Source organism: Mus caroli, unplaced genomic scaffold (genome assembly GCF_978045245.1).
Source record: "Mus caroli unplaced genomic scaffold, Mus_caroli_1 scaffold_1, whole genome shotgun sequence".
NCBI classification, from domain to species: domain Eukaryota; kingdom Metazoa; phylum Chordata; class Mammalia; order Rodentia; family Muridae; genus Mus; species Mus caroli.
This window is the reverse complement of record NW_028227256.1, coordinates 171,237,486-171,255,568: the sequence shown is the minus strand read 5'-3', so window position 1 is coordinate 171,255,568 and position 18,083 is coordinate 171,237,486. Positions and strand designations below refer to the sequence as shown.

Sequence of the window (18,083 nt, the reverse complement as noted above, 5' to 3'; positions counted from 1 at the left end):
CCTTAGACTGCCACTTAGAAGAAGATATATGACAATCCAGGGTTCTTGAAAAATTTCTTGATAAGGACAGAAAATAAAATGAGACTCACCAGATATCTTGCTTCTTACATCTTCTAGGAGAGTTGTGCTCAAGCCAGGTTTTTGTGTTATTCTGAAAATATTATCATCTGTAGTAATAGATTAGTATTATTTTGCTAATAGATACAAAATGTTTCCCAAGGGTTTTTGTCCAGGTACTTCTTAAAATTATTTAAAAATCTACCAGATGCTTAATTTTAAACTATTCAGGAAAAACAATTCATTTTACCAAATACACAGAGTTTTATCAGAGGGTTACTAATGTCTTAGGAACCCCTGATTTGTTGGCAGCTTTCAGACAACCTCCCAGAAGCCACACCTAGAAGTGGCTACTTCAGAGGAGGGAAGCAATGCCCATCCCAGTCATCCTGTGCCTAATGCCAAAACAGAAGTCAAAGGAAGTCTTAGTTCCTTCAGATTTTCTAGTTTTACCCACAGTGAGTTTGTCTGTGGGTCACAAAGCAGTACCTGTATATGGGTGGAGGGTAATAAACTACTAAACTTCTGTCGGTATCCTGGGTATCTTTCTCCCAAATAACACTTTTTACTCCCTAATGATTAATGGAAGAAAACAGAATATGTACAGTGCAGTGCCTTGAGACCTCATTACTGAAGCCGTTTATTATGTAATCCTGACCCTCACACTTGGGAGAAGAGAGCTAGTTGTGTTATTAGGAGCTATCTCTTTGGGTTAAAAGGTTAATTTTCCAGCTTGGAGGGAGCCAGAGCCATGTTGGGATGGAGGTTATGTTTACTGTCCAATTCCCCATGCTAATGGAAGGGACCATAAGGTCTGATGAAGAGAAGAAGAATATTTTATTCCAAGAAGAGAATAGAAGCCAGTAGTAAATAGAGTTGAGCAAGAATCCTTATTCCAGACATAAACAGAGATGATTTCTGATATTGACACTTAAAGCCTGTTTACACTATCTATGTGGAATCACCAACCCTGTCCCAGAATATGTTGTTGAACTTTTATACTTTTAAACTGATCTTTCTTATCTCTGCTCCAATCACTTCACACCATACACTCATTCCTGGGCCTTAGCTCAAGTTGGCACCAAACCTCAGCCTTGCTGGTCATCATCTGTACCCTTTGATCATTTTATTTCCCACAGTTACTTATTAATATCCTTATATAATTTTAAAATACATAAGATCAGGATTCATTGTCACATTTGGGAAAATTTTAGAGCCTATTACATTCCTCTTTATTTTCTTAGTATTCTTAGAATTGAGTCTTCTAGCCGGGTGTAGTGGCACATGCCTTTAATCCCAGCACTCGGGAGGCAGAGGCAGGCAGATTTCCAAGTTCGAGGCCAGCCTGGTCTACAAAGTGAGTTCCAGGACATCCAGGGCTATACAGGAGAAACCCTGTCTCAAAAAACAAAAAACAAAACAAAACAAAAAACAAAACAAAAACCAAAAAAAAAAAATTGAGTCTTCTAAGCAATAATTAGTAAGACCTTTCATATGTTCTTATAAAGTGCTACATATAAAACTTTGCAGAATGGTGTTATACATATATTCACTAATTTATCTCCCGTGAAAACCACTTAGAATATAATTATACCTGACTTCCAGAATAGAAAACTGTTAGACTGTGGGATCATCTTATTTTCCCTAGGACATTATCTAATATATCAACATTAAGTCAGCATTAAAAAAAAGACACTGAATCTCATAAGTTATAAGGCGCGCACACGGGCATGTGTGTGTATATGTGTGTGTGTGTGTGTGTGTGTGTGTGTGTGTGTGTGTGTGTGTATCTGATTAGAAGTTGTTTTCAATGATGATGGAATTACCAGTGATAACAACCTAAGAAGTAACTTTATAATGGTGAACGGAAGATTAGAATTCTGAACTGGTTTCCATAGAATGTATGTTTATGTTTCTCATTGACTAGATAGATGTTTAAGAAGATGTTTTGTCTAATCAGGCTTTTTATCTATTCATCTCTTAATGATGATATGATAAATGAAATGATTTTGAATCTCTGCTGGATTTTCCCTCACACTCTAAGATCTTCACATTTTATTATGTTACTTCAAACTAACAAAAGCAAGTGTTTGTGTGTGTGTGTGTGTGTGTGTGTAAGAAACTGAGTACGAGTTAGAGAAGTAGAAGTATTGATCCTTTAAAAGAATTATTTTCAACCTCCTGATTTCCATTTCTTCTACTACATCTCTGAAACAGTGTTATCATGGTTAACATAGATATTATTACATTCTTTATGAGTCAAGCATTTATATTGGAAGAGTGTAAAGAAATATGTTAGTCTGACATTCCACTCTCTGTGGTCTCTTTCAGGAACTGTCATTTGTTGTTTGTAGTCTTTGGTCAAAATAACCTAAAAACTGAGCAGAGCATCTGCAATCTCCATATGTGCTTATACATGAGAGAATGGGTAGAAATAAATTAACCCTCACAAAGACTGAAACCTGATTCAAATTAACTTGTTCCCTAGTTAGATAAATAGGATCTTGTCCTTACTAGCACCTGCCAGGGAGTACAATAAAATCCCTACTACATGAAGATAATGTAATCTAGAGCTTCAATTTGTCTTTATAATTTATTCATATACCACAGCCTTAAGTAAGTATGGTCTGCCAGCTGATATTACCACCACCTGTTTTTGTATAGATTGCAAGATGTAGAAGAGTTTAGAATCTCAATCAATTAAAAATAAATAAAATAAAAGTTATTATGTGCAACAAAAAGTATGTATATTTTCATTTTATTAGCCACATGTTTAAGTTAGTTCCAAGTGACTATTACATTAAATTAAATATCATCTATAGTCATTTTGTGTTAGCTTTATAATATTAAATGCAACAAAGATTATGGTCCAAAACCCTAAATTATTTATTATTGGCCCTTATCAGGAAAAAAATTTAGACTGTACAGAATACAATAGAGCTGTACAAATACATCAGAAGAAAACAAACTGATAAAAGTTTAGATATGCACTCACTGATAAGTGGATATTAGTTCAGAAACTTAGAATACCCAAGATACAATTTGCAAAACACAAGAAAATCTTGAAGAGGGAAGACCAACTTGTGGATACTTCATTCCTCCTTAGAATAGGGAACAAAATACCCATGAAAGTAGTTACAGAGACAACGTTTGGAGCTAAGATGAAAGGATGGACTATCCAGAGACTACACCACCTGGGGATCCATCCCATAATCAGCCACCAAACCCAGACCCTACTGCATATGCCAGCAAGATTTTGCTGAAGGGACCCTGATATAGCTGTCTCGTATGAGGCTATGCCAGTGCCTGGCAAATACAGAAGTGGATGCTCACAGTCATATATAAGATGGAACACAGGACCCCCAATGGAGAAGCTAGAGAAAGCACCCAAGGAGCTGAAGAAGTCTGCAACCCTATAGGTGGAACAACAATATGAACTAACTAGTGCCTCCAGAACTCATGTCTCTAGTTGCATATGTAGCAGAAGATGGCCTAGTCAGCCATCATTGGGAAGAGAGGCTCCTTGGTATTGAAAACTTTATATGCCCCAGTACAGGGGAACTCCAGGGCCAAGAAGTGGGAGTGAATGGGTAGGGGAGCAGGGCGGGGGGAGGGTATAGGGAACTTTTGGGATAGCATTTGAAATGTAAATAAAGAAAATATCTAATAAAAACAAAGAAAAGAAAAGGCAAAATACACAATAGAAAGAGACCAATAACATTTACTCAATGGGCTTGATTGTATACAGCTTTAAGATGACATTAATTGTTGCAAATCTTCCCAAAGAAGATCCACAGTGAGTATCACTTCTATATAAAGCATTGCCTTTTACTGTGGACAGAACTGGACTTGCCACTTCCTAGTGTATTGCAGCCAAAATGATAAGGTATGACACCATATTAAAATGCATTACATGGAGATTTGTTTTATTATTATACATAGTATACATGGAGATTTGTTTTATTATTATACATAGTATATGTGCATACAAGGACATGTACACTTAAAGCCACAATAAATTTTAGAAAGTTAAAGATCTAGGTAATCAGTTGGAGCAAAAGATACTTTTTCAGTGACTTTGAAGAAGTACTGTTTTGTGTTTTAACAGGACAAATAAGATGACATTGTGCAAAACACCTTGCCACAACATTCCCATTTTAAAGCTGTATTCTGCTGATGTGTCCAGGGAAAGTGTGTAGTTCACTGCTTGGTTGGGCTTTCTATTGATGTGATAAAACACCATGACCAAAAAACAAGCTGGGGATGAAAGGGTTTATTCACTTTACACTTAAACATCACAGCCCTGAAGTAGAGATTTCTGGTTTCTTTAAAGACTCGGTTGTTCCATGTGATGTTTTTGTTTTGTTTTGTTATGTTTTTGTTTTTGTTTTTGTTTTTGTTTTTCCAGGAAACTGTCCCATGAGAGGATGTTTGGCTGAAACAAGCACATGAGAGGATGTTTTGGTGAAACAGACATGTAGCAAATTTCTGGAAGCCTATCTAGAGAAAGTGCATGTGATATTTTGCTGGAACATATACTTGAGGGGACACATGATGTTTGGAAGGGTACACATATAACCCAACAGATAATGGTCAGTGTGCTGGCATTGGTTCACCTTGCCACTCTTTACTAGTGTTTGTTGGGTTTCGCTGACACTGGTCTTCACTGACAACACTCTGGCACTTCTTTGCCTTGCCTTCTTCCTTGATCATTACTGTCATGATTCATAGAGAGAAATGCACCAGAGAGCTCTGGTGGTGTTCTAGCAGCTTCTTGCTGCTTCCCACAGACCGACTGGCAGAGCCTCCTGGTTTCTCCTGGATCTAACTGTCATTGCTGATCTATGTGAACTGAACTTCTGGTATACTAACAATGAAGATCATAATCGCCCCAAAGAACAATTTCTAAGCAGGTCCACATCCCCCTTTGCCCTATTAAACTTTCCTTTACACTACCTCTGGTGGGCTAAAAGGGAGGTTAAAGTGTTTAAGAAAGAACCCTTATTAAAGTAGGTTTTGAAAAATCTAAGCCTACAACAGTTCAATCATCAAATGAAGTCAGGAACTCAAGAAGGGCAGGAACGTGGAGGCAAGAGCTGATGCAGAGATCATAAAAGAGTGTAACTTACTGGCTTGTTCCTCATGGCTTGCTCAGCCTGATTTTGTTTGTTTGTTTGTTTGGTTGGTTTGGTTTTGTTTTAATGTAATTTTTTGTTTACCTGTTCACTTTACATCCTGCCCTCTGCCCCCCTTCCAGCCATCCCTCCTTACAATCTGTACCCTATACCCCTCCCCCTACTCCTCTGAGTGGATGGGGCCCCCTCTGAGTATCCCCCACACCCTGCCAGTTCAAGTCTATGAGAGGCTAAGTGCCTCTCCCACCGAGGCCAGAAGAGGCATCCCAGCTGGAAGAACATGTCACAAGTACACAGTCCGCTTTATTATAGAACCTAGGACTATCAGCCCAGGGATGGCACCATCCACCATGGATTGGGTCCTTCCCCATTCATCACTAAAAATTAAAATTCCTTACAGGACTGACATTTTGTTAATGAAGACTTTTTTTTTTAAATTAAGGTTCCCTTCGTTTAGATGGCTTTAGCTTGTGTGAAGTTTATATAAAACCACCTAGTACATGCATTTACATCACTTGCATTACAACCTCTTTCTTTCTCAAAACATAAGCATACATCCGGCATGGTTTCTTATTGCTGTTTTTCAAGACACTACCGTTGTTGAAGCTTTCTTACTGGAGGGTAGAGACACAAGACAGAAATCAAAAAGGTTGCTCATGAAGAGCTGTTAGAAAATAAAGACTCCTAGATTCTGAAGTAAAAAATCAGATTTTTATTTTAAACCAGTTTCAAGAAGATAATACTGTATTGCTGACAACTAAATTGAGTCACAGTGAATTTAACTCAATAAACATGATGGAATCATTTTGAAAAAAAAAAACATTTCACTACAATATATCATAGCTAAAATACTGAGCAATTGTCTTATGCCAATCACTGTTCTAGAAATAGAATCATAAAATAGGGTGCCGGTAATGAACTGAGCAATAGACTTAAATGCCACAAATTCATTGTTGGGAGTTCTCTTCTATCACACCTGAGAGATGAAGAAGAGGGCGTGAGTAGGAAAAGAAATTGAGTGATAGGCAGTCACAGCAAAATCCTCAGACTCTCTCATAGATGAGTGCTCTGGACCCAGGAGAGCTTTTCATAATCATCATAGAGGGGAAGTGCCCCAAAATAGAAAACCACTGGAGGCAGCATTCTTGAAAACAAAGTAGGAACTTAGAGCATAAGATTGCTTAGTGAGAATAATGCCTGAAGGCACTGAGAGCCTCAGTCCAATGTTCTCCCTTCCCTTGGAGAAATGTATATGTAAGCCCTGATGGGTGCAAGATGGTGATGCACATCAATATCCATCAGATGACGTCAGGAAAGAGATGTTATTACTTTACATTCACCATCAGACTTTGAATTAATTTCACAATGAGGTAATCATTTTGAATTGTATTTTGACCAATGTCACAGAAGTGAACACACTAGCAATTCTGGAAATTAAGGCACTAAAGCAAAGGTATCTTATTCCTGATCAAACTCCACAAGTCATATTTTTTTTGCAAAGTGACATGTTTATTTGAATTAAAAAAAAAAAAAAAAAAGCTTGTTCTTTTCCATAGACTTACTCAATCCTCAGGACCTCACAGATACAATGACATATTCACAAAAGATGCATTGCCTTTGTAGAATTATCCCATAGGATTAGATGCACCATAAACACCATAAAAACTGCTTGAAATCCAGGGAATGTTTGTTCTCCGGTATAGATAACCAGTGGAGAGTGCAAAGCTGAGAGAAAGGCTTGTTCTTCATATCAGAATATCCATTCTCTCCTTCTGTGACAGATAGAATGGACATTAAATGCTGTACTGTATTTTAAAATGGGGATTCAAAAAACTTTGAAAATTAGCCAAAAGAAATTAGGAAAATCTATTTTTATTGAGGTTTTGGCCTTCTTTTCATTAATAAGTATTACCTAAGTTGTAATTAAAGTGCTTACATTTGTAACAACTGTTTTTCTAGAGTTTAAGTTCACCCTAACCCTAAAAAATGGACTCTACTTTTACTGGGCTCCTTTCAACCTCTACCTCTCTTTAATCCTGTGTTGAAAAGTAAGAAAAGATCATGTTAAACCTTTTTTTCTTATGGTTTTGTGATTGTAATTTTATTATATCATTTCTTCTTTTCCTTCCTGCCTCTAAATCCTCCCATATTCTCCTTCTTGCTCTTTTTTATATAGATGGCCTCGTATGTTTTAATATATTTTCAGGTAAAAGCAATTAACATATATATTGTTATTCATAATTAACACACACATATAGTTTTTTCTAAATATAATCTGCACAGTGTGTATAATATGCTTCTATATATGTTTCTGGGGCTGACGTTTGGGATTGCATACCCAATTGGCGTTCCTGATTAAGGCTTTCTACAGCTCTCAGCATTGCTTAATTGTGTGTAGTTCTTTATATACTGTGCAGGTCTCCTAGGCTTTCCCTATCTTCTATGGCATGTTTATATGTGTTGTCCTTTTTCAGCACATGTTTAGGTTCATTTTGGTGAGACCTTAAATGTGTAGCTTCTGACATTACTATGAGACATAGCAAACTCCCTGAAATTCTGTATCTTATAGTCCTTCTTTTCCTTCTACAATGTTGCCTGAGCCCTAGGTGTGGAAGATGTTTTGTAGATGTACCCTTTGGGGCTGAGTTCCATATTGCTATTCTATTTATACTCCTTAGGAAATAGAAACAGCATGCATGTTCTTCATGCACAATGAATGAACAGCAAAAATGTGGTGTGTTATGGAATATTATTCTTCTGTAAAGAAAAATGGAAACACGAACTTTGCAGGTAAATGTATGAAACTACAAAAGACCAGATCCAGTGAACTAACCTAGGTCCAGAAAGACAAATATTGCATATTCTATCTCATTGGATGCTCCTAGCTCCAAGTCTTCAGATATAAGTCTGGTCTTCACCCCTCATCAAGGAAACATCTCTTTACAACAGACAAAATCCATTACAGGAAACCACAATTGATTTAAACATGTTCAACTTTTGACATGACCTCCATCACTGGTTTGTGTTCTCAGCTATGAACCTCAGGACTGTGAACACCACACCTATCTTTGTAGCTGACACATTTTCTTTTCCTGTATACACTCATCATTCCTAGGTCAACAGAGCAGTTTCATCTTCTTAGAAGATGTATCACCAGAGTTTTGAAGTTACCCTGATTATCATGCTGTATTAGCAATTAATAAAAACAGAATACAAAGAAGTTTTTTTTATAGAAACCTATACATTTTTCTTTCTTCTCATTTATCACAAATGCTACATACTGACACCTTTGACTATAGCAAAGAAGTTTTGTCAAGTTGTATTCAAAATCATTTATTCAGGTCTTTTAGGATCCTGCTAGTCTTTCTTCACTTGTGTAAATAACCAAAAACACTGTTAAGGTATATATAGTCACTTGCATGCATATAAAGGCACTAAAATGTGAATAGCACAGGTGTGCAATTTTTTCTACCACCCACTTCCATGTACAAGTCCATGTAAATAAATATATATACATTCATTCCTATATCTTCAAAGAAAATGGCTTCAAAGAATGTCCTATTAAGAGGAAAGAGGCCTAAGTCCTATGGCCTTTCGTAGAGCCTCTTTGACCTCTTTGTTTCTCAAACTGTATACCACTGGGTTCAGTAGAGGGGTGATGACAGTGTAAGTCACTGAGATGAGCCTGTCTTGCCCCAGGGAAGTCTGGGACTTTGGTTTTAGATAGATTATTGAGGCACAGCCATAGTGGATGATGACCACAGTAAGGTGGGAGGCACAGGTGGCAAAGGCCTTCTTCCGGCCTTCAGCTGAGGCAATCTTAAGGATGGTAGAGATGATAACAACATAGGAGATGAAGACAAGACCCATGGGTACCACAAGGACACATACGCTGACAATAAAGTTGATTATCTCATTGATAGTGGTATCTGTGCAGGACAGTTTCAGCAGGGGTCTCACATCACAGAAGAAGTGGGCAATAACAAACTCATCACAGAATGGTAGGCCAAACACTGATGTAACTTGGACTATAGCCATGCTCAGGCCAATTCCCAGTGACCCAGATGCTAAGAGGATACAGGCCTTCCTACCCATGATAACCGAATACCTTAGAGGATTGCAGATGGCCACATAGCGGTCATAACCCATTGCTGTGAGGAGAAAACAGTTGTTGATGCCAAAAGTTAGATAAAAGAAGAGCTGGGTTGCACAACATTGAATATCTATGCCCCGGTAAGGATTAAGGAGGCCAGCTAGCATCCGTGGAATAATGGCAATGGTATAGAAAGTCTCAGAGATTGAGAGCATGCTCAGAAAAAAGTACATGGGTGTATGGAGATGGCGGTCCAGACGAATAATTGTTACAATGATCATGTTGCCAGACAGAGTCAGAAGGTACAGCGTTAGGAACACAATAAAGAAGCCAAGTCTGTGCTGCCAATCAAAGCTGGAGAAACCTTCAAAGAGGAACTCAGCCACAACTGTGGAGTTTTTCTTTGGCATTGAGGCACGTATAGGCTTCAGGGAACTGGGTAAAGGGAAGAAAGTTATGATGAGTCAAATACAAATTAGAGTAGGCAGTAGCAGACCTTTTGTACAGAGCACGTCCAGACCATTCAGGGCTTTAGACCCTAGCATCAGGATGACTCAACTATTGGTGGCTTGTTTTATCTTCCTCTGTGCCAAACCTCGTCTTCAAAATTGGAGGGGAAGCCTTGGATTAAGGGTAGAAAGATAAATGATACACAGAGTAAATTCAAGGTAAATTGACAGTGACTTTATTTCAGTTATCAACCACATAGCCAGAGATTGGGTTGCTGAAGGATTTGATAATTCTGTCTTTAAATTTTAAGAATTTTTTCCTACTGATTTAATCATTTTATATTCCCACCACCATTATAAAAGATCTCCAATTTGTCCAAACCACTCCAAACTCTTCTTATATCTCTATAAGAGGTTTGTAACATCACCTCTCTGTTAGCAACTATCTCTTTGTGCTGTGGATTTTCCTTCATCTCATGATTACTGATACTGAAAGTCTTTCTGCACACTTGAATCGAAAACAAAACTTTTATGTGGTGGAATCATATATTTGCATTCACTGTGTCTCAGTGCATGAATAGCAACTTAGGGAAGTAACTTATATATCCTTAGACCTGAGAAATGAAATCATGGCCTCCATATAGAAATGGAATACTGCATCTGCAATACAATGGGTAAACATGTGTTATAATAGAGTAAGTTATGATGGAATAAGTTAAATGGGTGTCTCACAGAAGAACTATAGTACATGGTTTCATTTATATGAAGTTCTTAAAAGTGTCAAAAGATAAGAGCAATGAATGGTATTTACCAAAATATAATACCAAGGAATTATGGAGTGGTAATTCAAGTGCTATAATATTTCAGTTCTACAAATGAATTGGGTTTTCATATTATCCCTATAGAATAGTGCACATGGTTGATGATATTGCATCACCAGATACCTGGGAGGGCAGAAACTTCCCAGAACTCAAAGGGAAGGACCTTAGATGAAATGCCCGATAGTAGGAAGAGGGAACTTATCGAGCCCACCTCCAGCAGGAAGACAGGACATCAAGTGAGGGATGGGGTTCCCATCCCACAGTCATATCTCTGATCCATAATTGTTCCTGTCTGAAAGAATTATAGGGATGGAAATGGAGAGGAGCCTGAGAAAATGAAGGTCCAGCAAAAGACCCAAAGTGGGCTCCAGCTCAAGGGAAGGCCCCAAGGCCTGACAATATTACTGAGGCTATGGAGTGCTCACAAAAAGGAATCTATTCTGACTGTCCTTGTAAAGACCCGACAAGTAGCTAAAAGAGTCAAATGCAGATATTTGCATCCAATTGATGGACAGAAGCAGCTGACCCCTATTGTTGAATTAGGGAAGGCTGAAAGAAGCTGAGAAGGGTGATCCTCTAGGAGGACCAGCAGTCTCAAATTAATCTGGACCCCTGAGATCTCTCAAACCCTGGACCATCAACCAGACGGCATACACCAGCTGATAAAAGGCCCCTAACACACAGACAGTAGAGGACTTCCGGGTCTGTGTTCATTCAGAGATGATGCACCTAACCCTCAAGAGCCTGGAGGCCCTAGGGAGTTTAGAGGTCAGGTGGGGTGGGGGTGGGGGCATGCATATGGAAACAGGGTGGGGTGGGGAGGAGGTGTGGAATGTGAAGCAGTAGGAGGGTTTATTGGAGCCAGGAGTGGAAAATGGAGTGTAAAACATAAATTAAAAATAAAATTTACAAAAAAAGTTTTGATCTCATGTTAAGTGCCTTATTAACAATTTGGAGAAAAAGCACCAAGAGGCACAAGAAAATCCTTGAAGGTGATAAATATACCTTTACTTGGTGGTGGTGATGATTTCAGGAATAAATTTCAATGGTCAAATTTGTCACATGCATATATCCAACACATCAAATTTAGTAGGTAAATTTAATAGGTAATTAAACAAGTTTTGGTTGTTTGTATAATATTATAATAAAACCATTTAAAGAAATCAAGAGACACAGTGTCTTGGCTATTGGATAATTGGATGTAGGTCATGGGAAAGTAAGTTGAGATATTAAATACAAACAGTTATTTCTTCTACAATACATTTTGAATTAGGACTTTTGGGATCAAACGAACACTTACCTAATGAAAGATAAATGTCATCAAATATTGTTTTTCCCATCCTATTAGCTGTAGTCAACAGCAAGTTTCCTGCAAAGATCCTAAGATGAATTCCCTACAGAGCCTCACCGTAGATTTCATTGTCTCTGTCATTCTGGCATTGACCACCCACTATCTTCATGAAAGATGGAAAAAGCTGCACATATGCTTGCCTATCTTCCCAGAGAGCCTGAAACAACTATCCTCTCACATCATGAAACATGCTTCCTTTAAGGCAGTATAGGAATTCTTCAATTTTAACCCCAAGGAGGAAAAAACATAAATGAGCCTGGCATTATCCTTTCAAGGAAGAGGTGAGTATCAGAAAGGGAAAATTCATTTAGTCCACGAGATACCCACTAGCCTATGTTCATTTCATTTCTTCATTCTGTGCTATTATTGGGAGAGAAAAGAGCTAGCCCATCTATACTTTTTGTCTTCCCTAAAGTGTTCTCAGCATCAAAGACTCTACTGGGGCAGATCCAATCTTGTGCACTTTACCAAACTCTAGAGAAATGGAGATCTGAAGAGATGACTCTGGGCTTAAGAGCACTGAATGCTCTTCCAAAGGACATGGGATCAATCCCCAGCCCATATGGCAGCTCACAGCTGCCTGTAACTCCAAGATCTGATATCGTCATACAACCCTACATACAGGCAAAACACCAATGCACATAAACAAAATAAAATTTGTTTCCTTTTCTTTTTTCATCCACTCTAAGACAATTCTTTCTAAAGATCTCTTTTCTGTCTCTACTCCCCCTTCTTCCTACTTCCCACCTACATGTAACATCTTTCTCACCAACACTCAACATCTGATGTCTGTTTAATTTCTGTATTGTTGCTATTGTCTCTAAACCCATTTTCCTTATTTGGTTGATTGAAGCTCATATCTTCTGACCAAATGCTACAATCATGCTTTTCCAAAAGATATGCCCATGAAATACTCCTGCATAAATCCTAAGATTGTTCTTTAAACTTTTAAGCGTAATATTCAAATTCACTTGAAAATTAATTATAGTAATATAGCAGAGAGCTGCCATGGACATTAACCAGGTTAATGTAGGTGAAAAATCTGACCTGGTATTTTACATAGAGGAAGCCCTGAAAAATAGGAATTCTATTGGTGGATATTCCTTTTTTACTTTGTAAAAATGAGCGAGAATACATTATGGTAATGATAGACTGGGGGAATTCAGTTAAAAGTTGAAAGATTTATAAACAATTATTTAAATTTGTAAATTTGACTTAAAATTTTTATCATTTCTCTTCTATTGGCCCATAGGATTTTTTGGCAGTTAAAAAATTAAATTTTTCTCTGCCTAGGAGAGAGCTCATTTATAAATAAACTAACCATGAAAATCTTGCTAGCTGAATTAGATCTCTGACCATATGTAATGGTAAAAAGAGAAAATTACACCACAAAATTATCATCTGACCTGGACACGTATGCTATGGCACATGTACCTGTACACATACTCACATACAACTTGCATACACAAACACACAATAATGATAATAAAACCCTCTCTGAAGGTCCAACAATCAGATGTATACACAAATGCTATCCTCACTAAGGTGTAGAGTGTGTGAAAAAAAATTAGTTTTGTTTTAATCTGCTTTCATGATGGTGTCAATTATTTTACATCTCCTTTGGGTCAGAACAACCTGTCTAGTTAAAATATGTGGGGACATTCTTCAGTGACACTCAGATCCTTTGTTAGGTTAATAGTTTACAGCCCATTAGTGATAAATCAGTCACACCATGTACATATGTATATATAAATTTCACACTAAAATTCATACATGTTACTCCTAACACTAATCCCACTTTATTTACTAATAAACCTTCTTTGTGCCTAAAACCTGGTGAATTCCTGTTTCCATTTTACACCATTTTGTTTTTCAGTTGTCAATTATTAACATCTTTAAAAACTTAATCCCAGCACAAATATGTGGTAGATTCCAGGGGACACAATAGTCAGTAAAGATCATAGGATAGGATGGTGCATTAAAAGCACCAAGAATTGGGAATGGGTGGGTTGGGGAGAAGGAGGGGAGGAGATAGGAAATTTTTAGCAAGGAAACTACGAAAAGGGATAACATCTGAAATATAAATAAAGAAAATATCTAATAAATAAAGCACCAACAAAAGTAAGAATATATAATTAGTGACTTGGAAAGTCAAATGAGGAGGAAAATGAAAGAGAAAAAAAGCAATAATGTAGACATGGAAAGAAACATTCAAACTCAGAAAATGTCTGCAAGCTTGAATTTTGTGTTGCCTTTCCTTCTTCAAAAAATCAACAAAGTGCAAACCCAAGGCTCACCCATTGTCCAATATCAGGGAAACAAAATATCTCCAGTTTCTCCTAAAGAAAGATGTTACTCTGTTGCCTCATGAATATTTTAATTTTTTGTTTATTTTTGAGGTTATAATTTAATATACCATTTCTTCCTTTCCTTCCTTCCTCCAAATTCTCTCACATACCCCTTATCACTCCCCTTCAAATTCATGACCTCTTTTTTCACTACTGAAATTTTAATGTCTCCTATGAATTTTGGTTGCTAAGACCAAAACAAATGTTATTTTATCCCTCAAAATAAGTTCTACATCAATTCACTTTGTTCAATAATCACAAATAAAAGTTTGTCTCAGTAGTAGGAAGAGAGAGAAATGACCATGGTGGTCTTCACATGCTTGGAGATTGCATTCTTGAATAGTCTTTGAAATATAACACATTTAAAGAACCTTGAAGAGTTTTTCTCGTCTCGTTTCTGTTTTATTTAATGATTCATCGATAGTCCCAAATTCCCAGAAATCACATTCTCCCCTAAAAGAGTATGGCCTCCCCTTCTCTAACAGACTTCAGCTGTCTGGAACATACGCCCCAGTGAATCTCCCCGCCCTAAATACAAAGGGAAGTCAGACTCACCAGGTATTCTCTTCCTTTGGGTTTTTAGAAGGCTGTGAGGATGTGAGTCATATCCACCACTCTGGAAATGTGAGCACCTGAAATAATAGGCTGCTGATTTTACTGAATTGTAAAATGTTTCATAGGGTTTTGTTAATGTTCTTCATAGTATCATTTAAATCCATGCATTTCTTAACTACAGGATGCAGAAGAGTCTGTGAGTTTTCTTATAATAGAGTTACTAATGTCTTAGATTCAGAGTTATGGCCTAATCACTGCCTCTCCTTTGCTGATAACTCTCTGTGCATCTCCCCCAGAATGTCAAACCTAAAGGCATCTATTTAAGTAAGGAGACAACGCTCGGTGCAGCTTTCCTGCATCTGAGATCAAAGGGAAGGACGATCAGTTCTACAAGACTTTCAGTCCAACCTGGTGGAATAAATAAGCAGTGGGCTAGTTTGACGTAACTATGGATGGCATTTTTAGTAAAATACTAAACTGCTGTCCCAATGGCTGAGCATCTCTCTCTCCAAAACAGCATGTTTTTCTCCCAGTGGACAATGATAGAATTAAAATTAAAATACAAACTACAGAGTGGGTACTATCTTGAGACCTGGTTACTGAGACTGCTTATTACCTAAACTGGAAAACACATGGGAAAATAGAGCTGGCTGATCTATTAGGAACAGTCTCTGGAGTGAGTGAAATGGCTAATTTTCCATTAGGGAGAGGCCATGGTCCTTTTGAGGGATATGTCAAGTGTCCATTTTTTTTCCAGCGGTAACAGAAGGCCTTATGCATCCTGAGAAGCAAGCATAAACAGTTATTTAGTAGAACTTGAATAAAGATCCCCATTGCCAGGGATACATAGGGGTGATATCTGATGCTCTGACACTAAAAGCAAGTTTAAAATCATTTGGTGGACTCACAATTCCTGTTTAGAATGAATTTTTTATATTTTATTTTTATTTAATTACCTTTTACAGTAAAGTTTCCCTCCCTTTCTCTTAGCCCCCATTCCCAACAACCCCTATCCACTCCTCAGTTTCTCTTCAGAAACAAAGCATGTCTCCTATTGATATGAATGGGGCATGACATATCCACTTACAATAAGACTATGCATCTCCTCTATTAAGGTTAGATGAGGCAACCCAGTAGGATGAAAGGGTCCCACAGAAGGCAACAGAGTCATATATATATATATATGCTAAGGGCTTAGGTCAGTCCCATGAAGTCTCCCTGGTTGTCAATTATCTGTGATTCCAAGTTAGGAGATTCTGTGGGTGGGTTTTCTTGTTGTGTTCTTGCTCTCCCTGGCTTCTACAATCCTTTCTCCCCCTTTTCCACCTCTTCCTCCCCCTCAGGTTCTCTGAGCTTTGCCTATCTTTTGGCTGTGGGTCTCTGCATTTGTTTCCATAAGTTGCTTGATGAAGCCTCTCTGGTGACAATTGGGCTAGACAGCAATATAGCAGAGTATAGCAGAATATCAATAGGAATCATTTCATTGACTTGGATTTTTCATTGTTTTCCAGTAATATTTGTTTCTATTCTATGTCCCTGGGCAATCCATCTTCTGGCTCCTGGCCTCTTATGCCTCCAGGCACTGTCAGGTGTGGACTCCCTCTTGTGGCATTGGTCTCAAGCTGGACCAGTCATTGTTTGGCCATTTCTACAATTTCTGCTCTCCACCCTAGCACCAGGGCAAAAGTTTTCTTGCTGGGTTGGTATCTTAATCCCTTTACTGAAGTCTTGCCTGGTTACAGGAAATATCTCTAATGTATATATGCAGGCACCATATGTTCCATTGTTAAGAGTTTTAGCTAGGGTTACCCACATAGATTCCTGGGAGTTACCATTGCCCTGAGTAGAGACTATTGATGTGTGGGATTCGATGTATGATTTAATCTTGGTTATGTTTTGTTTGTTTGTTTTTTGTTTGTTTACAAATATTGTTGCCTTGGATGTGGGGCATAGATGCTCAGAATAGAGACATTATTTCAGTGGGTTTCTTTTTAAATGAATATGAAGTGTGCTTCCCCATTTCCTTTGATTAATTTTGGTTGAAAGTCTATTTTTTTTTAGATATTAGGATGGCTACATCAGATCATTTCTTGGGTCCATTTGATTCAGCAATCATTTTCCAGCTCTTTACTCTGAGGTAATTTCTATCTTTGATGTTGAGGTGTGTTTCTTCTATACAGCTGATGATCAATTCTTTGTTTGCTTCCATCATGCTAGTCTCTGTCTTTTTATTAGGGAATTGAATCCACTCATGTTAAGAATATTAATGGTTAAAGATTGTTGATTTCTACTGTTTTGATGTTGGTGGTGATAGTGTGTGTGGGTGGGTATGTTTCCTTTTTTCTGGATTTGCTGGTATGAAATTATTTATTTTGTGTTTTCTTCAGTGTGGTTAACCTCACTGAGTTGGAGTTTTCCTTCTAGTGTCTTTTATAGGACTGGATTTGTGGATAGATATTGTTTAAATTTGTTTTTGTTATATATTATCTTGTTTCTCCATCTGTGGTGATTGAAAGTTTTGCTGGCTATAGTAGCTTGGGCTAATATCTGGGGTCTCTTAGAATCTGTGAGCATTTGTCCAGGTCCTTCTCACTTTTAGAATCTCTGTTGAGATGTTGGGTGTGATTCTAATAGGTCTGCCTTTATGTTACCTGGCCTTTTCCCTTGCAGCTTTTAACATTCTGCCTTTGTTCTGTAGAATTGCTACTTTTATTATGTTGTAGGGGAACTTTTTCTAAGTCCAATCTATTTGGTGTTTTGTAAGCTTTTTGTATGTTTATAGGCATCTCTTTCTTTAGGTTAGGAAAATTTTCTTCCTTGATTTTGTTGAAAAAATTTTCTGAGACTTTGAGCTAGGAAATCTTCCTTCTAATATTATTATTTTTAAGTTTGGTCTTTTCACATTGTCCAGGATTTCCTGTATGTTTTGGTTTAGGAAAATTTTTAATTCAATATTTTCATTGACTATCAATTTCTTCTATTGTATATTCTTTGTCTGAAATTCTTTCTTCAATCTCTTGTATTCCATTGGTGATGCTTATATCAGTGATTCCTGTTCTCTTTCCTAGGTTTTCCATCTCCAGGGCTGCCTCCATCTGTTATTTATTTTTTTGTTTCTATTTCTCCTTTCAAGTCTTGTACAGTTTTATTCATTTACTTCAACAGTTTGATTGTAGTTTCCTGTATATCTTTAAGGGATTTATCCATTTCCTGCATCATCTTCAAAAGATTGGACCTGAAGTCATCTTCTTGTGCTTCAGCTATGTGGGAATAG

The 18,083-nt window shown here is 37.5% G+C and overlaps 1 protein-coding gene across 1 annotated transcript; it reads right to left on the bottom strand.

Annotated features, from left to right (window-relative positions):
• Window positions 1-8,753: 8,753 nt before the first annotated feature.
• Window positions 8,754-9,695, bottom strand: LOC110302071 (olfactory receptor 10J3-like). The gene has a single exon (XM_021172845.1). It carries the CDS (start codon window positions 9,693-9,695, stop codon window positions 8,754-8,756), a length of 942 nt encoding a protein of 313 aa, XP_021028504.1.
• Between the last annotated feature and the right edge of the window lie 8,388 nt (window positions 9,696-18,083).